The 23,648-nt window shown below is 45.6% G+C and overlaps 1 protein-coding gene across 1 annotated transcript; it reads left to right on the top strand.

Annotated features, from left to right (window-relative positions):
• Positions 1 to 6,726: 6,726 nt before the first annotated feature.
• Positions 6,727 to 23,292, top strand: LOC104075222 (protein scribble homolog; the record flags this gene model as incomplete). Its single annotated transcript, XM_009575651.1, has 16 exons — positions 6,727 to 6,844; positions 7,101 to 7,179; positions 8,608 to 8,697; positions 9,445 to 9,501; positions 13,327 to 13,390; positions 14,650 to 14,724; positions 14,850 to 14,994; positions 15,356 to 15,474; positions 16,120 to 16,319; positions 17,142 to 17,308; positions 17,907 to 18,031; positions 19,335 to 19,460; positions 20,022 to 20,147; positions 20,202 to 20,240; positions 20,728 to 21,045; positions 23,230 to 23,292. Coding segments are annotated over 16 exons (1,911 nt in total), but the record flags the coding sequence as incomplete, so codon positions are not given.
• Positions 23,293 to 23,648: the final 356 nt, after the last annotated feature.

Below are 23,648 nucleotides of genomic sequence, written 5' to 3'. Positions count from 1 at the left end.
GGCATCCCGTCCCTCAGGCGTGTCGACCGTAGCTCTCAGCTTGGTGTCATCTGCAAACTTGCTGAGGGTGCACTCGATCCCACAAAGATCTTTCCCATGTAAGAGTTCTTCATTGACCAAAGCTGGAGCCGTAGGCTAACCTGGCTTATAAATTCAGTGCATGCAAAATGCTTCATGTATACTGAACTCCATGAGATCGGGGACTTTTGTGCTTTTGTGTCTCACAGGGTGAGAAGCTCTGCAAAGTGGGGTGTCAGGCATCCTTGCATTATCAGTAAGAAATGTGTCCTAGATCAGTGGTCCTTGACATCAATACGTGAGGCTCAGGACTTTCTCAATACACAGGTATTTCAGTTCCTCAGCAGAAGCCAAAGGAAAATCTGCCAAATGGAGCCTGTATTTGCTTTCATAAACTGGCTGAGCCTGTTACTGTTTCTCTGGATAACCTCAAATAAAACCACAACGTGCTGTTTGGAAATGTTCCTTGAGTAGGACTGACCTAACCATTGAAGATGAGTGCTATATGGTCAGGATGGCTCTCTGCTTGGCTGGTTGTAATATTTCAGTTTGAAGCTGACATTTCTTTCCCTTTGCAATGATGATAGTTTTGGCTGTCATAGTAGTGATCCTGCTCTGTTAGCCTGATATTTTTCTTTTATAAAATTACTCCAAAGGCAGTGGTCTGAATCAAGAGGTTCATTAATAATTGTACTGGGGTTTCATCCTTTCTCACTTCTGCATATATCATCATATTTCAGTATTGAAGTGGGTCTTCCATAGTTGCTGAGGCATTAGTTGTTGTTAAGACAGAAGTAAAGTCTTCCTAGTTGAATTGTAGTTAGCTGGCCCTGGCTGACAAGTGAGTGTTGTGTATTCTAACAGGAGTAGAATAAATAGCTCAGGGTGGTCCATTAGCTTACCTGGAGTTTCTTGGGAACCCAACCCATTTGTAGCGGGTAGCTGTGTAACTCGCCTAAGCGTAGCTTCCAAGTGACTGGTGTGGTTTAATTGTGAAAGGTTTGTCGCAGTCAGGAGTCTCCTAAGTTTTGATGGTTCTCTTCCATTGTTTATATTGGTTGCACACTTAAGTATTTGCCTGCAACAGCAAAAAGGGACCTGTGAGGCTTTTTATTTGGTTATGTAAATGGGCCTGTGAGTTTGACTTGGTGTTGCATGTACTATTGTTGGCAATGTTCTTCGTGTATCATACATAGCCACCTCCGCGCCACTCTTCCTGTTGGACGTTGGGCTAAAGGTGCTCGGCTTTCATCCTCGGTCCGTGTATTCAGAGTTCAGCTCCTCTTAGGGTCTAGTGGGGTGCCCTAACATCACGGAGAGCCAACAGCATGCTGGACATTCTGACAGGAGCATGCCCAGGGACGGGGGGAGTGATTATTCCCCTCTGCTCAGCACTCCATAGACCACACCTCGATACTGCGTCCACTGCGGGGCCCAAGAATGGCATTGCCGAACTGGTGTGAGTTCAGGAGAGGGTCTGCAGGGTGGATGGGGGCTGAAGCACTTGCCCTGACAGAACAGGCTGCAGGAACGGGACTTCTTCAGCCTGGAGAAGACAGTGCTTCGGAGGGACTTCATAGCAGCCTGCCAGTGTGTACAGGGAGGTTATCAAGGAGACGGAGCCCGGCCATGCACGGGGGAGGACGAGAGGCACAGGGCATCATTGAACTAGGTGGTTCCTTCTGCGTACAAGGAAACTTTTTTCACTGTTAGGATAATTAATTGGTGGACCCAGGGGCCCAGAGGTTTTTTGGATCCTCCATTGTTAGAGGTTTTGAAAGACTTGACTAGACAAAGGCCTGAGCAACCTGGTCTGACTTCATAGCTGACCCTACTTTGATCAAGAGGTTGGACTACAGATCTCCCAAGGTTCCTTCCAACCTGAATTATTTCATGATTCTGTGATAAAGGTCTGTGATATACAAAGGTTTAGAAGGATATTACTTCATTGTCCTGAAAAATCCATGGATCTAGGTTGCCTTTTTTTTTTTAAAGAGATTGAAGTAATTGATTTTTTTTCTTTCAGAAATTATAGATAACTCTTGAATGACTTCTCATAAGTTTGTCTGCTTTCGACTTTAGAGGGGCTGCTGAATGAAGATGTTGCATCTGAAAACACGCTGCAGAGCCTGTATTTCACGTTTTTCTGTCTTTTTTGCAATGTTATAATTTTGTGGAGTGTTTATTACCTTTTGGCTTATAGTGCTTTACAGGCTCTTTATACCTTTCACTAATTTTCAGCCAATCAGTACATTAATGAGAGCAATGGCCTATGGATTTCCAATCTGTTGTATTGCAATTGCGCTGCTCTGGATATTGCAAGAATTTATGCCCCCTGAATCTTTATTTGCAAGACAATTCTGTAGTTGTTTTCCATCTTGGGCATCCAGTAACAGTTCACATACTTCAACAGTAGAATATCTTTGTAATATATTCTAATTTACAAAGGCTTTCTCCCCCCCTAGTTACCCAACTATGCTGTTAATATATTAGTATACCCCTTGAATGTTTGTCTTGAGCCTTTTTTTTATTTGTGATAACTTCCATCACACTTTGAGCTGGCTGAATTCCGGTGCACTGGAGTCCTTTCGTACTAATCTGTGTTTGCTCTGTGTGGTCTATAGGCTTCTGGTATGCCAGGAAACAGTGAAAGGTTGCTGCTTTTTTTTTTTTCTTCAAATTTGTATTTTTGATCTTATATCAGTCTAGTTCGGACACTGAAAGATCTAGGTCATGCAGATTTGGTGATTTTTTTTTTTTTTTTTTTTTTGATATTCAGAAAGTCTTGAAGTTGTGTGTGTTTCATCTTAATAGAGACATTCCATATAGTGCTAAATTTGTGACTTTTTTTTTGCCAGCTGTATGAAACAGGGTTAACATTGATTAGAAAAAGGGGTAATTGCCAGTCTCCAAAGAGACATTTGCTTAAGTTTTCACTCTTAGTTCCAGTAACAATTTTTAAATTCATTTGTGACATTGGAAATGGAGAACAAATTAATCTCTTGTGCAGTCTTGCTTTGAAAATCTGGCTGTTGGACTTATGAGTTGAAGTACCCAGTTCACAAAATACTGAACTGAAAATTATACGCATCGTGTTAGAAACAGTGTTTGCAGTCTTATCAGTTTTTGATGTTGCCATATTTTATATCATATTAACTGTAGTCCTAGTAGAGGTAGGAGTAAACTTTGACTGCTTGCTAAAAGCTTTGCTAGTGTAAGTGGGAAGCGCATCTGTTCTGCGTTTTTAAGTGCTTGTTCCTGAAGACGGTCCTGTCTTCAGTCAGCAGCTGAACAACCAGCGTCTGTTTATTTGCTTCAGCAGTGCTGGTCTACCTCTGCATTTCTGTGATGCAACGGCAGTTAAGTCTGATAGACTGGTTCTGGAAACATCGGTATGTTGCTCTGCTGGCAAAACTCTTTGTGCTACTATAGGAAAGACATTCATGAGCAAAGCAGTCTGTCAAGGGAAAATACAGACTTGTTGGTGTATCTGTGCTTCAGCTGGCAGTATTTCATTGACACAGTCCTGTTGGTAAGAGGTTAATGATGAGGAGTAAGTGGCTGGTACCTAAAAATTAACAAGAAGGTTTTGCTAGTCAGAGTAGACATGGTGGCTTACTTGATTCTGCTTAACTTACTTTTTTTTTTTTTTCTCAAATATAAAATCTTAATTCTTGCATGGGAATGCTGTAATTTTGCGTTTGTTTTTTGTGACCTCCACTGATGACTTTTGACTAACTTAAATTTTTGTCACATCAAAATATTTTATTCAAGTCCAGCTTAACTGAATCTTGAGAAGTGGGATGTACTATTCTTGTTGTCTTGCTGTTTGCTCAATGGAAGTTGTGCACAGATCTGATAATAGTCTGTTAGCACTGTGAGGTTTTGGAGTTTTTTGATTACCTTTTTTTTTAAAAAAGAAAAAGCTGGGGGAGAAAAAATGCTCTTTAACTGATACAAAGAAGTTGCATACAAAGCAAGGTATTTTGGAACATTATATTTAGTAGATGTCTGCCTGAAGCAAACTTAATTGGATGGGAAGAATTGTGAGATTTCACGACAGCCTAATTCTGAGGCTTGGTCTGTGTGCGTGTAGGTTCTGATTATTTTCAGTAAGGTAGTTATGCTAGTAAAAGGCCTGTTATGCAGTTTGTTCTGTTAAATTGCAATAAACTGCATGGATACAACTGCTGTGCCAAAGAATTGTTATGTTGTTTTGATTTTGATGGTCTAGCTAAGACAGTAAAACTTAACTGTAGGCAAAACTGAAGTCGATGTTCACAGCTACCAGTTTGCCCCACAGATAGTTAGCTTTTAAATCTCTATTGTGTCAATAAACGCTTCCCATATATATTGCAGTGCAACACACAGCATGATTTTATTCTAGTTTATCCTAAATTTTTTTTTTTTTAAAGTGCACACATCTATTTTGAGACTGTCTAAAATCTGTAGGCAGAAGTGCTAAAAGTTTGGACTATGGATGTTTTGTTCCCTTTGTTGTTTTCCAACTTGTGGACTCTAGCAGGTCAACACAATGTCTTGCCTGGAATTTCCTTGCATTCTAAAATTAGGAGAAGGATCTAGGAAACAATAGCAAATCAAGTCTCTAAACCTCCTGCTCTGGCTTGAACCTTTGTTGTCATTTAGACTTTCACCTACTTCCTTTCTTATTAAACTGATTTGCATTAGATAAACTGAATTAAAAAGAACTTACGCTGTTCAGTGTCGAGGAGGATTTTTTTTTTTTCTTCTTTTTTTACTTATTATGATCTCCTCTACTACTTTAGGACATCAGGAGTATGAATTTCATATCACTGCTGTTCATCCCAGAGCACTTCTCCCATTCAGTACGGGGAGCGATGTGGAAGTACGACAACCTCGGCAAAGCAAAGGCTGCGCCACGTTTTGCAGTCCCTCAAACACGCACTTGCGCCCGGCAGCGCTTCCTGACCGAGACATCTCTATGGGAAATTGCTGAGGTCTTGATCTACAGCAGAGAAACTTCTCAAGTTATGTTATTAGCCCTCATCATCATTCCTTCTAGTGGGGCAAGCAGCTCTCTTTATGGTCTGGGTATCTTTTCACGGTTATGTTGTGCATCACCTTTTCATTCCTTACCCCTCCATTGTCTGGTCTGTATTACTGTTCTTTGCAACATTATGAGTGACAGTTGTGGGTGTCCCACCACCCTGAACCTGAACAAATCTCAACACCCCCACAGCTATTCCTGGGGAGGTCTGTTTCAGCAGCCTTTTATGCAGATGGATTACTGGAAAGGCAACTGAGAAGGAAGGTTCAGACCTCAGATTCTTGTTTGCTCCTTCTCAGTATGATCTGTGTAAGCAGCCCTGACTCTCTGGACATGTTTTGTGATCTGTAAGTAATCCTGCCATTACATCTTCTGTTGCTTACTCTAATTCCCTCTCTGCCTCTGGCGTAGGACAGACAGGATGCTTACACGGATTAGGAATGGCTTCTGCGTGTTACTTTGTAGACCTGAGTTTGTTCCTAGCTTCATCACTACTTTCTTTTGCATCGCAGGTTGAGTTATTAGCTTCTTGAGGTTTGGCCATCTAAAACTCAGAAACTGTTAGAGGTGACTTAGAGCACTTGTCTGTACTGTGGCAGAACCCAAACACATAATCAGAGACACAGTGTTGCTACGTGTGTGTGAACAGTCTCTGCCTTTATCTATTTGTGGGTTATGGGTAAACTTCTTAAAACTGTCTCATTTTCTGCAGTGGCCCAGTATTATTTGTTTGTTATTCCCAGGCACTCTGAAACGATCCAGGAAATGCAGCAAACACCACAGCCTTGGTTTCCATCCTGTCCAGTATCCTATGTCCGACAATAGTTAGAAGCAGCTGCAAGATTTGTTCAGTTGATAATTATAGTATGTTGTTTTTAGTAAACTTACTGAGAGGGTGTTGATGTCTAGAAAGAGTATGATTGATGAATCTTGTAATTTACCATTTACAGCTAATATAATTGACTTCTGAGGACAAGGGTAGGTGTGAAGAAGTTGGATGTTGTTAGACTAGGAGACCTCTAGAGGTCCCTTCCAGTCAACATTTCTGTGACTGTGGTATTTCTAGAAAGGAATTTTCTTTCCTTCTCTAATTCTTTGTTACTTGGGCCCTACAGATAGTTTGCCTGCTCCTTTTCTTTTCTGGTACAAGTGGCACAAATGCTTTGTCTGTTGATGTCCTGACAAAATGTACTGTACAGCAGATGTGTATGACAGCAGGGAAAGGACTTCAGTCTGGAAGTCCCCTTATGTTTCTCCTTTGTTGGCTTCTCTGGACCAGACTCATAAACACTGTAGTGTCTGCTGGCAAGCTGCTTTGTAGTGACTTCCTCATGATGCTAGTATTTGAATGCCTAAGATGAACTGTTATCTTAGGAAACAAGGAACATCCATTTTTTTTATCCTACAAGGGAGGGAGAAGAGCCGTGGGATAATAGAGATGTTAAATGAATCATCAAGCTAAACTCATTAAATGCCTTTCTTCTTTCACCCTTGTCTCTTGTAGACCTTAATCAGGGTTCTCATCTGTGCAGCAACTGCACTTTGAGGACCTCACCAGGACAGAGGTTATGAGAGAAGGCAGTTATCTCCAGGGATGGATGCTCAGGTTTGCCCTGAGGTGAGAAGACAGGTTTCCCACAGAACTGCTGCTGACCCAGTTTTGTTCTCTCCTGTCATAGCCTTTCTTTAGGCTTCTGAACCTGCGCAAGCTGGGTCTGAGTGACAATGAAATCCAGAGACTTCCCCCTGAGGTTGCCAACTTCATGCAGCTGGTGGAACTGGACATCTCCCGTAACGGTAAGGTCAAAGCTAAATGGGGAGTGGGTGCCCCACAGCCCTGCTTCTCTCAGTGTAGTAGTACTACCCTGTGCACTCATGTTCTGGAAGAGGCAGTATCCTTTCACAGTCCTGCAGAATGATCTCTCGTGGGTCCTGAGCTACGAAAATATGGTTGTCTTACAGCGTCTTAGGCTGTCACCAGTATCTGGTGCTCCATTTTCCACATGATAGGCTCTTCTCAAGCCTCTTTTTTTCTTTCACATGTTTTTTCCAGACATTCCAGAAATTCCTGAAAGCATCAAATTCTGCAAATCCTTGGAAATCGCAGACTTCAGTGGGAATCCTCTCTCCAGGTAGGAAGGCATATGCAACCCTTTTGTCCAGCTGAGAATGAGAGTTGAAGTTCCTCATTCTCCCTAGCATTCTCTGGTCTTCATCTTGTAATTATCTTCCCTTGAAGTCAAGGCCTAGGGTCACCCTGCCTTTGCCAAGACCTGCAGATGTCTGCTCTCCTGACAGGTGGAACAGTCAGCATAGAGAAGAGCTGGTGTGTGCTCCCTCTTCTGTGGGGCCTATAGCTTGGATTGATGAGCCTTTAATCATACTGTTGTCACTGGTGTGAATGGTGAGGACTTTTGTCCTCTTGGAATAAGTTTGTTACTCCCTCCCCACCCCTTCACCCTGCTGCACAAACCGAAATGGATGTGGGCTCATTGTACTACAAGGGAGTAGAGAAAGGTCTGCATACTACCCTCTGCTCTCTTGTCAGTCCTTTTTGCTCTCTTGTCAGTCCTTTTTGCTCTCTTGTCAGTCCTTTTTGCTCTCTGACTTCTTATTTATAACTTAGGATGGCCGTCCTTTGAACTCTGTGTTTGGTCGGTTTCCCCTATATCTCAGTGCCCAGAGCTATGTCCAAGGACGGGGCTCTCTGCCTTGTCTCTTCAGTCTTCTGTCTCTACAGCTCTTAATCCATAATGTTTTGGGAATTTAAGTGTGGTTCCTCTGCCTTGGTGAACCGTGCTTTCAGGCACTGGTGTCTTGATGCATTGTCTGCCAGGGTCCCTGTAGATGCCAGCCTGACTCCAGATGCCTGCTGCCCTCTGTGCTCCTGGGCAAGCGCTGCCCAAGTCGCCCTTTAAATAGATTTAACTCTCTGCTTCCCTCTTGTGGTGCCAGAACGGGACAAGCTTTTCAGTCGGTGAGAATGCCTGTACCACAGGAATGACCAGCACTTCTACACTGGAAGTTATTTGTCAGTCTTTTTGTGGTCCAGAGTTGTAAGATGTGTGTCGTGAGCAGTGGGGCAGGGAAGCTCCAGGAACTGCCTGTGAAGAGCAAAGTATTTCTCCTTTTCACGGGTCTTTCCCTGTTCTATGGCACCTTGGAGCTGTTATGATGATACGACTTGGTCCTGGGGAATGCTGCAGTGTCATCTGCAGAAATATCCTTAGGTGGGCATTTGGATTACTTGGTAGCCCTCCCTGCTTCCAAGTTTAAATGATCACATGGCATAATTTAGTCTGGGATTTGTGTTTGAGTACTGCAGAGCCAACTTCGCACACCTGGACATGTAGTAACTTTGGTGCAAGGGGGTATTGTTGTCTTGGAAACGGGGCATATTCTGGATCAGGAGCCAGGGTCTGAGTTGGTTCCTGCTCTTCTCCTTTCCACGTGGTGATACCAATTGGGATAAGACTGGCTTTTTGGGGTTTTAAGTGAGGAATTTAGGGCTTGTTTTGTGTACGGAATTAATGGTGGTTTGTTCCGTCATGCTTTCACAGGCTTCCAGAGGGCTTCACACAGCTTCGGAGCCTGGGCCATTTGGCCTTGAATGATGTGTCCCTGCAGAACCTCCCCAATGACATTGGGAAGTGAGTATGCCCCTGTTCCTCATAATGAGGAGTAGGGTTGGGGTGGGGACACCATGCTGTTGAGGTAGCAACGCTAGGAGGACTTGGAAGTGAAGAGCGTGCCGTCCCACGTACTGAACTTGCCACTGTACTGAACATACTGTGTGAGCACCTCGAAGCATTGTTCTTGTTAAAAGACAACCTTTTTAAAAAGGTTCCTTTCCTGGTCTCAGCTGCTTCTCCTCCTCCTCTGTGGTCTGTGGCACAGGCAAGGAGTGCATCCAGGCTTCTCAAATCCTCTATCTTTCCTTATTTTATGAGTGCCCGTTTGCCCCTTTCCAAACAGGTGTGGTCTGTCCAATGATGTTGAAATGATTTATGCTGCTAGCAAATGGCCAAGGCAAAGCCCATGGGGCTTCGCCCGTGGGGTGCAGCGCCTCTCCCATGGGATTTGGCTTTGTACACGTGAGGGATTTTATCTTTTGGGGCAGACAGTCCTGTATTTTATATGATGTTTCCTTGACCTGAGTTTGGGCACAGTGTTGTTTCCCCATGATTTTGCAATAAGCAGTCACCTTCATCAGAAGTCATATAAGATCCTCTTTGTTTTTTGCTTTCCCCTGTCATTTCCATTCATGTGTACACACCTACATATATGCGTTTGTGCAGGTCATGAGGGGTGGTCCCAAGGGAAGGGATATGAGCATCTCCTTGTATCCCTGAAGCCCTATTTGGTGAATCTGACTTTCTCGCTCCTTTCTCTTGCAGTTTGGCAAACCTGGTGACTTTGGAGCTACGTGAGAACCTGCTAAAGACTCTCCCCACGTGAGTGTCTGTCTGGTGACTTCAGGAGTCTCCTGCCTGATCGTTCTTACTGATTCCTCAGGGACTTGCTGTTTCTGTAATACAGGCTCTAGCAGTTTGCTTGGGAAGGCTCATTAGCTAAATTAGCTGCATCTTGCTGGATTTCTGTAAATTGGGGTGAGGAGGGAGAGAGATGGTACAGGGCTTAAGAGCAGGGAAGGATGTTCAGAGTCTGTACTCAGCCTCTGTGTCAGGATTCATTTGGAATAGACAGGGTTCCACAAGAAAGCTACTGGAAATGGTGAGAACCATTTTTCCTGGAGAGGTGGAGCAAATACAGATTCATTTGGAAAAAGAGAGAAAAATGTACTGATGTGGATACAGGAACTGAAGGTCATAATTTGAAGAGCAACAGAACACGGCTGAAGATATATTTTGCTTCTGACATTTCTGTTTTCTTGGGTATCCCTTCTGATTGTTCTGGTTGAGCAGTTTGTGGGAATGGATGGGATAACTGGCTTTCCTGCAGCAGACAAAAAATAAGCCAGCAAGGGAGAAGAGGTAAGTCTTGCTAAACGTTTCAGAGGGTTAGGGAGAGAGATGAATTCCTGGTAGAGAATCTGGTTGGTACAGCTGATGCTATCAGGTAGATAGGATGTGGAGAACTAATGAGTCTGTATATTAATTTCTGGTTTGGAGCCCATGAGAGTTGTTTGTTGAGTTTTCTAACCTACGTTAGCTCTGCCAGCTTGTTTTCTGCCTGCTTATCTATCCAACTGATGATTCCCCCAGTCTTCCTTGAATATATGGTGGAAGGGATTCTACCTGACTTCTTTTTGAATAGCAGTGTGTTTTGGGGCCACACAAACTCCTCAGTGAATGTGTGAAGCATGCAACTATTGTCACCTTTCCTCAGTACCTCTTACTATTCATGGCAAGTATTCAACTTGGCTACCTGTACTTTCCCCCCTTGCTTCCCTGCTTTATTTAAAAAAGAGGGCAAAGGAGGCATCTGAATATACAGTGTTCAAGCAAGGCTTTGAGACTCTAAGCAGTTAGGGCTTTAGTCTTGCTTCTTCTGTGATGGCCATGCCTCCCTCACTGTGAGATGTTGCTTTGACTCAGGCGCATGCTCTTCCTGATGGTTATTTTCCTCTGGGACCTGCAAGTACAGGCTTTATATGAGATCAGTTATATCTGCTTGTAGAATTCATGTGTGAGCTTTGACCCAGAGGACAAGACGCTTCCAAAAAGGAGCTGAAAGAGTCTGCACTGATCAGCTCCCAGGCGTCATACCTGGTGATTACACAATGTAGAAGCATAGTTCAAATTAACACTGTCATCTTGTCTCTGATGCCAAAGTCACTGGATCTTTTCTGCACAGAAGTTGTCAGCATTAACACCCTCTGACAGAAAGATGATATTAAGAAACCAGCTGAGATGGCCCCACATGGAATATAGCCACAAGGGAGGACGTGACAGCCAAAGCTCCTTATGCCAGGCTAAGACAGGCAAGCAGGAGAAGTTTGGGTCCTGGTGTTGGGACCCACTGCTGTCTGTTCCATGTGTTCTTTGTGTTCATACAGACAGGTACCACCACTGTGATACACCGTATAAACGAAGAGGTGCAATAGCTACATCCAAAGTTGGGCTTTCAAACTGCAGTGAAGAATGGTCCCAATGGCTTTTCAGCATCTAGGAACCAGCAAGTATCTGGAGTTTGAGAATTCAGTCTGTGACCAAACCCATATGGTTTCTGGGGAGATCTCTCATGCCCAGTGCTCCCTTGTTTCCCTATGTTAGATTTGTATGCCATCCAGCAAGATACTTGTAGCATGCTATGAGTTTTGGTGGTTTTTCTGTGAAAGATAAGTCCAGGCTTGATACTCATTCTGCAGTGCAATTCCAGCGTCTTTTCGTCTTCCCCCAATTCCCCAAATTCTACTTTTGGATGGTTTCCAAAAGTAGAAGGAGGATGTTGAAGGCCAAGGCAGTTTTCATCAGATCTGTCAGTCAAATATGAGATCGAAATCAATGGCCAAAGAAATTTCAGTGGTACTGTCAGGTACTCTACGCAAGTCTGAAGCTCTTGTATTTAGTCTGGTTGCAAATTGTGCCCAAGAATGGCTCTAAAGTCCAAGTGATCTTGCCACAGAGTAGAATGACTTATCAAAATGGATGATGCTTTCAGTTTTCAAGGTTACTGAGCCCAATAGGTAGATGGGCTTCAATACTGTGAATTTGCGACTGCATAATGCATCAGTGTCCTTTTGATTTTTGTTGTTGTTGTTGACCTCCTTAAAAGATCCAGCTTGCAATGACCTCTACTTGTCAAAATTTAATTTCATTAGTTAGTCTTCTGCTGTCAACTGAGTTCTGAAACAGTTCATCTTGTACAGCTGATTATCACTCCTCATCTCTCCCACGCAGATGGGACGCAGCTTGCCAATAATTTGGGAAGGGTAGCTCTCGTTGATGTATTCTCATGGAATAGAGGAGGTGATCTATACTGAGGCATTTTGCAAGACCTCATATATCAACGTGGATTCCACAGCTCACTTGTCCCTATTTTGGGAATTCAAACTGTGAAGGTCCGAAGGGACAGTCAATGCTGCTTCACCCTTCAGAGAAGTCATAATGAGCAAATGTACAGTCATAATGAGGGACTGCTATACAACAGAATCCTTTTGATGATCCTGTTGATAAACCTTTGCTTGAGTTAATAAAATATCTCAAAATTCACCACTGCATAAGGTAAGAACTTGCTTTTCATGTGTAGCCCAAATATTTTTATAGCCTGGCCCAAGCAAGACATACCTCTTTTTTATTGCTTTCTCATAGATTTGCAGCCAACCACCCAACTTCCTTAGCGTGGGTGGTGTTGAGACGTATAGCTCTATTTCCAGAGAAATATAGTGATTTCTGTATTTGGACAATTCCTTATGAAGAGAATAAAAAGAACTGAAGACCCTCCCTACTGGGGAGGTGGGCAGGGCTGAGATGGCAGTTCTGCCCAAGTGTGAAATGAGAGACAGCAACCCCTGTTTGGGGAAGTGGGAGTTGGAGTTAATGGGGTAGGACTGAGAGCTGAGGACACACGAACACCTGGGCTATGTCAGAAGAACTGAATCCTGGTTTTGTGGGGTTGCCTTTTATATCACCACGTTGTAACGTGTTTGGATACTCAGGGCACAGCCTTGAACCACCAGTGTTGACAGGCTTTGGTTCCCGTGCAGGCTTCTCGCAATATCTTGCCTAGTGAGCTTCTTGTCTCTATGTCTTGACCTCTTCTGAGACATCATGCCAGTGTTGTCTTTCCCTTTCTCTTAAGCAGCATGGGCATCCCATTTGGGGAAACTGAGGGTGTTAAATTCGTCATTCCTGCCTCTCCCTGCAGCTATGCTCCCCTTGTCCCTCAAATACGTATCGTCCTCTGCTGACTCTCTCCTGTTATCTGTTAGTTTGTGCCCACGTCCCCATCCTTGCTACAAAAATGGGCAGCAATGTTAAGGTGTGGCTTGTCATCTGTCATGTTTTTGCTCAAAGAGTACTTTATGATGGGAGGGGGAGAAGGCAAATTGGTGACAGAGTGGAAACTGGCTGCTTTGGGACTGCTGGTGCTACTGAACCCAATTCCCTGGTGCAGATGGTCTGGCTTGGGGAAGGGTACCAACTCCCCTAAACTGCTTGGCTCAGAGGGACTATGAAAAAGGATTGCCCCACCTGTTTTAGGAGTTATTAAAAATTATGTAATTTGTGAGATGTGTGTCCCAGATGCTAACCTTCTGTTCTTTCTTTCTTTCTTTTTTTTTCTCTCTTCCCCTCTCCACTCCCTATATCTTGCAGTTCACTCTCCTTCCTTGTCAAGTTAGAACAGTTGGATCTTGGTGGCAATGACCTGGAAGTACTGGTAGGTGAGGGATGGTGGGGAGGGAATATGGGTGGTTGATAGGGGCAAGACCCTGTGCCTCTGTGGAAGCAAGTGGTTTTTCATCTGAAATGCAAAGAAATAGACCCGCAGGTAGTTTGGGAAGATTCTGATCTGCCCACTATGGCCTAGTCATTGTTCTGAGCATAATGTTCTGTTCTTCTGTTGGCCCTTGTGTCTTGCTTCCTACTGTCCTCATGCACAACTTGCTCTTCTGTTTTCAAGCACTTTTGCTCTGGGATGTTAGTTGTTGCTATCTAGCTGCCTAAGGATCTTTCCTTTCCAATGAGACTCTCTGGTACTTCCTTTCTCTTCTGTGTTGCGCTGCCCCAGCCGTTGTTTTTCACTTCTGCTAGGCCAACTTTCTGCCTTTCTCCTTTCTGATTTGATTTCTTTACTGCAAAGTGCAGGCCCATTCCACGTTGTTCCTGGCAGTGAAGTCAGCCAAGCATGGGGCATGTGCCGACTGGACTGGGGTGCCTCCATGGAGGGCTCTGAGCGTAAGCGTGCTGTGAGCCAGTGCACAGTCTCGAAATTCAGCTTGTCTTGACGTTCAGGGACATCCAGTGATATTCTTTAATTTTGCAGCTATGGATTAAGCTGTTACTGAATCCTGCTCTTAATGTTCTGGAATGCTTTTTGGCAGAAACCCATCTGAACTGGGAGGCAAAGGAGTTCGTGCAGCTTGCTGTGCACAAGGCTGCAGCTTGCTTGTGAGAACAGTTGTCTGACACCTGAACCGCACTCCTGCGGTGCATTAACTCCAAACCCAAATGCTAATCAGTGTGTGTGGTGTTTGTGGAGTGATGCTATGAACGTATGTCTACCATTGCTGATGGTGCTGCTATATCATGTTGAGTTGGCCGGTGTTATCCAAATGTTTGTTTTCATGTCTGAGAGGAGGAAGAGGAGAAAGACTCATTTCTTCTGTAAGGCCAGAATTTCCAAAACCCTGTTTAGTACTTCTTTTGCCTGCTACCAGTCAGTCCTTGCTGTTGTCTTCCATGTTTCCTGTTGGGACCTTCTACAGCCAGTATGCCATCCCAGACATTTCCAAACGTATCTGCTGCTATATTGTGGCACACCAACACGTTAGCTTCATAAACCATTTGGTGAACGGTTCTAGGAGGTGTGAAAGCAATAATGATGTCTAGCTTTGCAGAGGTGTGATTTGTAGCATCCTAGAGCAGCTTCTCCCCTGTGGAAGGGACTGATGCTATTACTGTCCTGCTCGGTTACAGCCAGATACTCTGGGAGCGCTACCAAACCTGCGTGAGCTTTGGTTAGACCGGAACCAGCTCTCAGCCCTGCCTCCAGTGAGTACCTATGATTCTATAATTCTATGATTCTATGATTCTACCTGTTCAGGGTCATTGATTCACCACTGTGCTCCCTTCCTCAGCTGCTCCCCCGAGCTGTAGTGTCTCCTTTCTGATCCTAGGAGCTGGGCAATCTCCGCCGCTTGGTCTGTCTGGATGTGTCAGAGAACAAGCTGGAGCAGTTGCCCAACGAGGTCAGTGGGCTAGTAGCACTGACGGACTTGCTCCTGTCACAGAACTCGTTGGAATGCATTCCAGATGGCATTGGTGAGTATTGCGGGATGGGGAGCAGTGCAGGACTTCACTGCCTGGGCAGTGGTCCTGGGCAGGGTGCTTCAGGCAAGAGTGTATGTAACAAGGTATTAGGGCTTGATGGATGTAGTCACAATAGTTGAGTGCGGAAACAGTAGATGATACTGGTGAGCAGAACTCTACAGGACGAGTTCAGGTTCTTGATCTGCATCATGCGTGGTGTGTGAAACCTGTGAACAAGCTTGGTGGGGAAGAAAGGTAGTGCCTGTTTTGTTAGGTACATAATCCCTGGTGGGAGGCATTTCGGCCAGATGAACATAGAACAGCATCATTATCTCTGTGGCATAGTTCACACCTAGCTTGTTGCCCTGGCCAGGTCAGCTGAAGCAGCTCTCCATCCTCAAGGTGGACCAGAATCGGCTGACAGAGGTGACAGAGTCAATTGGGGACTGTGAAAATCTGTCAGAACTCATCTTGACAGAAAACATGCTGATTGTAAGTACACCAGCAGCCACCCTGCCTCTCCTGTGCTGTTCAGTTTAGCCACATATCAGGGATGTTTTCCCATCTTCTGGCCTCTGAGCTGGATTCCCGAGCACGCTCCTGCTGCTCTCCCTTCAGCTGCTTTGATGCACAGTTTCACCTAGCTCACAGGCTCTTGAGAAGACCCTGGTGGAAGCTGCTTTCCCTCACTTTTTTTTTTTCTCTGAAAAAGTCTCTAGGATAGCTAGGATGCTGGCTCTAGGATAGCCAATCCTGAAGCCCATCCAATCTGATGGGAGCAGAACTACATCAAAAGCTGCATTTGGCGAGGGGCTACAGAGTCGTGTAGTTTAAAATGGCCCTGCTCCAAACTGCTCGTGATTTGATTGTTAAAACACAAGTGTTGGGAACGGACAGATGAACAGGAGAAAAATCTTGACCAGTGGTGTTCTGTGTGCTGTGCTGAGGTAAAGAGTTGACATGTAATGGTCTGAACCTGAGGGAAAATCTGTCCCAAAGTTGTAGTGAGAACTTTATCGAAAATGTATCCGTTAGGACAGAGGACAGTTTTTTCCCCCCAGATAGAGGGCGTTATGCCTTTGTACCTTTATTCCACTGCTCTTATCTTTTGCAACTACTGAATCATCTCCTTCCTAGGCCTTACCAAAGTCCCTCGGCAAGCTGGCCAAGCTGACGAACCTGAACGTGGATCGGAACCGGCTAACATCCCTTCCAGCTGAGATTGGAGGCTGTGCCAATCTGAACGTGCTGTCCTTGCGAGACAATCGCCTGGCCCTCCTGCCACCAGAGCTTGCCAACACCACTGAGCTTCATGTCCTGGATGTGGCCGGGAACAGGTCAGCAGCAGGAAGGGTCAACAGGCTTGTAGGCATGTTCCTAAGGAGGCTGCTGTGAAGGAGCAGCATGGGCTGGGCTCTGGTGTGTTTTGGGAGACACTGGATCTGTGCTAATCCCAGGATCCGTGGTTTGGAGAAGCCCAGACTGGCTGCTTAGGGCTCTGGAAAGAGGGCATGTGTGTCTCAAGCTTTGCCTGTTAAGTCCTTCTCCATGTTACTTGAATACAGGGTAGAACTAATGCAGAAGTGTGGGGGCATTTTGCCATGTGTGAAATAAAGATCAAGGGAAATCCCTGGTCCACTGTCTTCCTTCCCGCAGATTTTGTAGTTTTGTGTCATCAGTCCTCAGGTGATTGGTGCCAAAGCCTTGTTTATGATATGCACAACCCCACAGTGTGCAAATATCTGTGATCTGTTCTGAAAAATTCTGCTGGTTTTAGCTGCAGTTCTGTTAGCTGAGCTGGTATGTTTTGTAGCCGTTGGAAGCTGACTAGAGCTTCTGCTTGGAACGCTCTCTATACTGGTCCCTGAAAGCGTAATTTTTCTGTCTTCAGACCCCTCTTCAAAGTTCACCATTTTCACATTGTTGATGGGAGTTGTCCTCTGCTAAAAACTGATGAGGGTGGGTTACTGGAGTCCAGTCTGTGGCTGTGGCAGAGCCATATGCAGCATGAGCCACACATGCCAGTGTGTCTAAGAGTGAGGGATCCTGCAGTGGCTTGGCTCTGTCCTTCTCCAATGCAGGTGAGGCAGTGTGGAGCTGAGTTGAAGTTCCTTCATTACCAAGTAAGTTTAACCAGCAGTTCTTCTTTTCTTTTATAGACTGCAGAACTTGCCATTTGCTTTGACAAATCTTAACCTGAAAGCCCTGTGGCTGGCAGAAAATCAGTCCCAGCCCATGCTGAAATTCCAAACAGAGGATGATGAAAAGACAGGAGAAAAAGTTCTCACTTGTTACCTGCTTCCCCAGCAGCCCTCTCCTAGCCTAGGTAAGAGACTGCATTATGAATGCTGTCTGCAGTACTGTGTACTCTGGAGAGTGCTGTAGGGAAGAGGCCTTGAACCTTCCTCTCTGCTTGGTCGGACTGTTCTTCGTTACTGTGATACCTGTAGCAGACCTAGGCTCTTGAATGGCTGGTGGCAACTTTCCAAGGCAGAGATTGTTAAAACTGAGAAATTGCTTCTCTGCCAGGTGGTAAAGAAGCTACAGCCTAGTTTTCAAGTCTTCTGCTTTGATCTATTGACCGACTAGTTCATTGCCTGTAAGGTTTGCTTCCTGTCATGATGACATTCTTGTGTCAATACTTCTGATTCATGCCTTAATCCTACCTTTTTCCTTTGTTCTTGGGTAAGGAGTGCTAGAGCTGAACCATTCAGGTCCTTTTGTAGAGGCTGCTATTGATCTGGTGGGAGATGTACAAGAGGTGACAAGATCTGGAGGCTATATCCTTTATCCTCAAAGGCCTCTGTGGTTTGATGCCATGGGCAGATAAAACAGAAGTGCCCTAATGGGTTGAGAACTGTCTTTCATCCAAGCCTACAACCCTGCTCGTTCAGTAGCTCCCACTGTGTTATCTTTCTCCCCAGAGAATCTTTTGCAGAACAGTGTGGATGAGAGCTGGACGGACACCAATTTAAACAGAGTCAGTGTGATTCAGTTCCTGGATGAACCCAAAGTAGATGATGAAGAGGAGTCTGGAGCTGAGAGACGGGTAAGAAGAAGAGTTTCTGAAGGCTTGTTAGCTCCCTATGGAAACATAGGCACAATCTAAATTTTTTTCCTAAGATGGGGAGGCATTATGGTGTTCGTGTTTCACACGGTAATACTGCTGCAGACATGTATTATATTTTTGCAGTCCGAAGGACATTTGGTGTGCTGGGGAGACAAGCAGGTATAAAAGAGAATTCCCTGAGAGCCTTTGTGCAGATTTACATTTTGACGGTTGTCCCATGAGAGTTGAGCTGTGACTGCTGACCGGCCCATGGAGCATTCAGGTAGTCCAGAGATCCTAATAATCAGAGCACTGTCAGGACTGGATTTTAGTTGACCCCCCCTCACGGAGAAGAGCTGCAGCTGCACAGCCAAACTCGAACCAGGCAATCTCCACCCCTCCAAGTTTCTAGTTGAAGATGTCCCTGCCCATGGCAGGGGGGTTGGACTAGGTGACCTTTAAAGGTCCCTTCCAACCCAAACTATTCTATGATTCTATAAGTATGGAGCCAGATGCAAGCCCATGCTGTGGAGTATCCTGTTACTAAAGTAGCTAAACACTTTAGACAGGCAGCCTCAAAAACTATAGAAGGTCATTTTGCTTTAATTGCAAATGCAAAGGGCAGGATAAAAGTTTCAGTTTCCAGCAAATACTCTGTCGGTTTAAATCTCTTGCAGGATTTTTTTCCCTTTTTATTTTGTGGAGAGAGATTCTCTTGAGATCTGAATCCTTCTAATAAATTGCATTTGCCTCTGTCCTTGCAGCATGTATATGCTACTGGTGTTTGGAGGTTTTGTGGGGGGTTTTTTATTGTTTTTCACATTGTTATTGATTTTAGAATACTGTTTTTCTTGACTCTTAGCTGGGATGGAACTAGCTAAGCATCACAAATTCTGGTAGCGTACAGGCTTGTCAGACATGTTAAGAAACACCAGAGGGATTAAGAAGATATTCCACCTGTGTGTTCCTTTATGGGTTTCTGTGTTGACAGTTTCGCATTTATCAAGCCTGAAGCACAATTTAAAACTTCCCGTCTTTATAATTCCTCCCAATCCCTCTATCAGATGGAGAGCAGGATAATGTCAGAGAGAGAGCTCTGAGAAATGTTATCTGCCTCCATGTCTTTCCTCTTCCCAGCTGCAGGCTGTAGTAGTGGAGAGGTCCAGATCAGACCCTGCAACGTGACATTTAGCTTATGTACAGCTGGGGCTCTAGCACTCTTTGGTTCAGTCTTGAGGTGTTGCACATGCTGCTCTGAGTTGAATCTGTTGAACGTCCTGCTCTGAGTGTTTTTCTTTGATAGGGCTTACAGCGCAGAGCAACCCCTCATCCCAGCGAGCTGAAGGTTATGAAGAAAGTGATTGAAGTTCGGCGCAATGAGGTATATGCTGCAAAGCCTGACACGGACCTGAATTCTCCTCACTCAGAAGTGAGTGCTGTTCATTAAGAAATGGATAACCATAGAGAACATGAGGCAGACTTGGGGAATGGGGAGGCAGTGTGTGTAAGCTGGGCAGAAAGAACTTACTTTTGGGAAAGATTGAAAGGGACTGGGCATGGATTACCTGGATTCCAAGGGTTGGAATCTGCCTTGTGGTGTCAGCTGGGGCCACTGAGATAGAGCAAGAGATGCAACCAGGAGACAGAGAACAGCGTAAGGAGAATTGTGTGCATTGGTACCACTTTTGTCATAACACAGGGAGAGGAAAAGAAGGCTCTGATATTCCCAGTAAAGAATGATGGGAACAGAGTGCTCAGAGGAGGCATCTTGCTGCCCAGGTGTGATACTAGGAATAAATGCCTACACAGATGGTGGAACAGGGGTGGACTTAGGTGAGATGCAGCAGGCGTGGCAGTGAAAGCAACGGGCAGCCTGAAGAAAAAGATGATTCTGTTGGTACTGGATCATACCCCACCTTGCACCAGTCATACTACATTGCTCCGTCTGCTGCTTTGGTTTCCATCTTGACTTTTATAATCGTCTTCTCAGGAGAAGAGGCTGAGCACCATGTCAAATCGCAGTGAGGACTCCCACCTTTCCAACAGCACTGCCTCTGCTGACTTTAGGGGAGAGGAGCAGGGAGAAGAGGGAGAGAGGAGCTGGCCAAATGGGCAGGTGCCTGAGATGCAAGAGCTGGAGAAGGAGGCAAAGCCCAGAGCTGAAGAAGAGCATAAGGAAGCCGCTGACCAAGAGGAGGAAGATGTTGAAGTGGAATACAATGAGGTAGGAGCCTAGGAACTGCAGCAGGGTCATGGTAAAAAGTGGAAGGACTTGAAAGTTTCAGAGGAAATGGTAAATGGATGTACAGAGTGTGATTTGGGCATCACTGGAGGCAAATACAGGCTGTAGAAGCCAAGTGCAAGTAGAGATTCAGGCAGCCTGTGGGAGCTGGGTCCATGGGAGACTGGGAAGGACAGTGTGGGAGCCAGACAGGGACTACGGGAAAGTCAGGGTTACAGGTTTGAGTGCCCTCAATCCCTGGAGCTGACAGAAGATGTATCTGAGTGAAGGAGTTGATATGGAAAAAGGCAAGTATGGTGAAATTTTAATACGTATTCCTGCATCTTCTTTAGCGCAAAAGCACCAACACTGGCTTTGCCTGTGTTGGTAGTGGGGGGACAGCAGGTTTCTGCACTGCCTCCAGATGTGGCTGTTACCTGAGGTTCACAACCTTTCTGGGGCTTTGCCATTGTAGCCCACTGTACACTTCGCTGAGGACACACTAATACGGAGTGAGGATGAGGATGAAGATGAAGAGCGACCATTCCCAGTGGAGAAACAGAGGCTTATCCGCAAGGATACGCCCCATTATAAGAAACACTTTAAGATAACTAAATTGCCCAAGCCAGAGGCAGTGGTGGCACTCCTGCAGGGGCTGAACAGTGATGGAGTCCCCAAAGAGGAAGAGGAGTTAGGAGGCTGCAATAACAACACAGAGCCCGAGGATCAGGAGGAAGCGTGGGATGAGGATGACAGAAAGAATGGAGCTTTATCTGCTCAGCCATCAGTGAAGGTAAGGTCTTGTGGGGAGAGGGGAAGGTCAGAGGGGTGCCAGACCTCCCTTCTGCTACTTTGAACTACCAACCAGGTTGACATGGTACCAATGAAAATGTTGGCAAGAGTCTCCTGCACTTCAGGAGAGACATGCTGAGGGTGGGAGAGCTGAAGTTCGTTCTGGGGCTCATATGATTGTCCAAGAGCTGTGCCATGTTGCTTATGTCTGACTCCTTGCGCTGTATCCAGATTCTTGCACCCTCCCCATTATGTGTGTGATGATGTGTTCTGTGCTGCAAGAACAGTTCTTTTGTCCCATCACTGACAGGTTCTTACATTCCTTTCAATCGCCTCCTCGCTTGCTGGTTGTTACACCTCATTTGCAACAGGCTGAGCTTTATCCCTGGATGGATCTAATCTCAGGCTTATGTTCAGGCTGCTTACACTTGTCTTTCTGCCACAGTGCTTCCTGGAGAGGAGTGGGTAGTGAGAGCAGACAGGAGCGTGCCCTTGCCGTTGGTTCCACCCTGTACCTGCCCGAGCACAGGGTCTGATGAAGTGTGCATTGGGATTTAGGGGAACTTGTGCTCTGGAGTTTTGCCATTACCACGGGCCATGGGGTTGTGATGGGCCTTTCTGGTTATGCTGGGGACTGATGTGATAGGAGATCCTTGGCTCTACTCAGCTGAATCACCATGTTTGGTTAGGGACACACAGAGATTCTTGCTTGAGGAAGATCCTCACAATGGAATAGGAATATACTGATGAGGGACACTGCATGAGGTTAGACCAGTTCTTATTGAAGTTGGTGTGATGATTTTGTGAGGTGTATTTGGCAGGCAGGGATTAGGATGTGGCTGAATCTCCATCACAGTCTGACACCAACAAATCTCACGGGCAAGATGCGGGTCTCTGAACTGGTGGAAGATGCTGGAGTAAAATCTGTTCTTGCTGTTACCATACACACTCCAGAGTATTGGGATCATTTCCACCCCACGCTGGAGTTCAGATTGCTCAGGGGAAGATTCTTGCACTCAAGTTTGCTTTGGAGCTTTTCTCTCAGTGGATGCTTGCCTTGCTGTATCTGAGCTGATACAGCTGGTCCCTTGCCCCCTAGGGACGAGGCATGTGGTTTCCTTACTGTTTGTGAAGTTCTTCAGAATGAAAAGGAGTTGCTGCTGCTGCTTGTAAGAATGTGTGAAGCCATCTTGAGTCCCCTTCATCCAAGACCTGCCATACATGGGAAATGCCCTCACCCAAAAAGCTTATTTTAGTGAGGGACTCAAAGCTGAGAATGCACTGACCCATTGGCAAAACCTGTAAAGTCTACATAGGCCCTGAGACCACAGGTTTGGTGTATCTATCAGAAAGTTATTTTTGTTATTCGCTAAGCCTTCTGCCTGGAAATCACAGTTTTCCTTTTCGTGGGGCTGGGTTGGATGCCTGCTCCATGAAGGCAGATTTATTAGCTTGCCTCCTTAGTCGTCTTCCAGCAGTGGGAGTGTGGGGAGCAGTGTCCCTGTGCAGTGCAGTTTCAAGTAAGAGGTGCTGCATACATGTATTGAAGAAGGAGGTAGGACAGGGTGTGCAGGAGGCTGAATCCTTAAACCAGAGGGTTTTTTGCAGGGACAGTTGGTTTTCAAGAGAAATTCTAAGGTTTCCTGCATTTGGGAGCAGGATCCCTGGGTGTCTGGCAGGATGCACTGTTCCATTGGAGGCTCCTCCCTTTGCAGGAGGGACCAATGCAGGTTGATTTGGGATCGCTTCATTCCTGTGCAGCAGCTGGGTGTCACCAGAGGTCCCTTTGTGCTTTTCTCCTGTGTTGTTTAATCCTTCCTTCTTCACTGAATGACTTGGTACGGAAGGGGTAAAATCAGCTAATAGTGTTCAGCTTGTGAGCTTGGTGGTCACAGCCTGAGAGTGCCAACACAGACAAAATACGGCCTTAAAGATGCAGCTTCCAGTTAGCTGGGCCAAAGAGCGCTGACACTCTGCATGTTGTGAGCCCTGGGAGCAGCCCTGTCGCTGGTACTCGCTGGTAGGTGGTAATCAGGAGTGGTGTGAGTGGGGTCTGCTCGGTGCTGTGTGGCCAGACCTAGCAGAGTGGTGTGCGTTTGTGTGTTGGGTGGTGGTGGTAGTGGTGGCGGGTTTGGTTTATGCTCCACTAATCCGCATGCCTCTTTGCTGGTTCCTGTCCTAACAGGGGGTGTCGTTTGATCAAGCCAATAATCTGCTGATTGAACCTGCTCGCATTGAGGAGGAAGAGGTCTGTACCACTCCTACTGTTCTCTCTCTGCCAAAAATCATTCAGTCTGCTTGATTTGCTTCCCAGGCTCACCCATTGTTGTAGGGGAAACTCTGATCTCTCTGGGTCAAGTGGCTTCTGGACCTGACTGATCACAAACACACTCGTTTGATCAAGCCAATAATCTGCTGATTGAACCTGCTCGCATTGAGGAGGAAGAGGTCTGTACCACTCCTACTGTTCTCTCTCTGCCAAAAATCATTCAGTCTGCTTGATTTGCTTCCCAGGCTCACCCATTGTTGTAGGGGAAACTCTGATCTCTCTGGGTCAAGTGGCTTCTGGACCTGACTGATCACAAACACACAATGATTGTTTCC

The sequence above is a fragment of the Fulmarus glacialis genome, unplaced genomic scaffold (genome assembly GCF_000690835.1).
Source record: "Fulmarus glacialis isolate BGI_N327 unplaced genomic scaffold, ASM69083v1 scaffold13524, whole genome shotgun sequence".
Classification (NCBI taxonomy): Eukaryota; Metazoa; Chordata; class Aves; order Procellariiformes; family Procellariidae; genus Fulmarus; species Fulmarus glacialis.
Note: the sequence above shows the minus strand (reverse complement) of the source record. Positions and strands in the feature narration are given on the sequence as shown.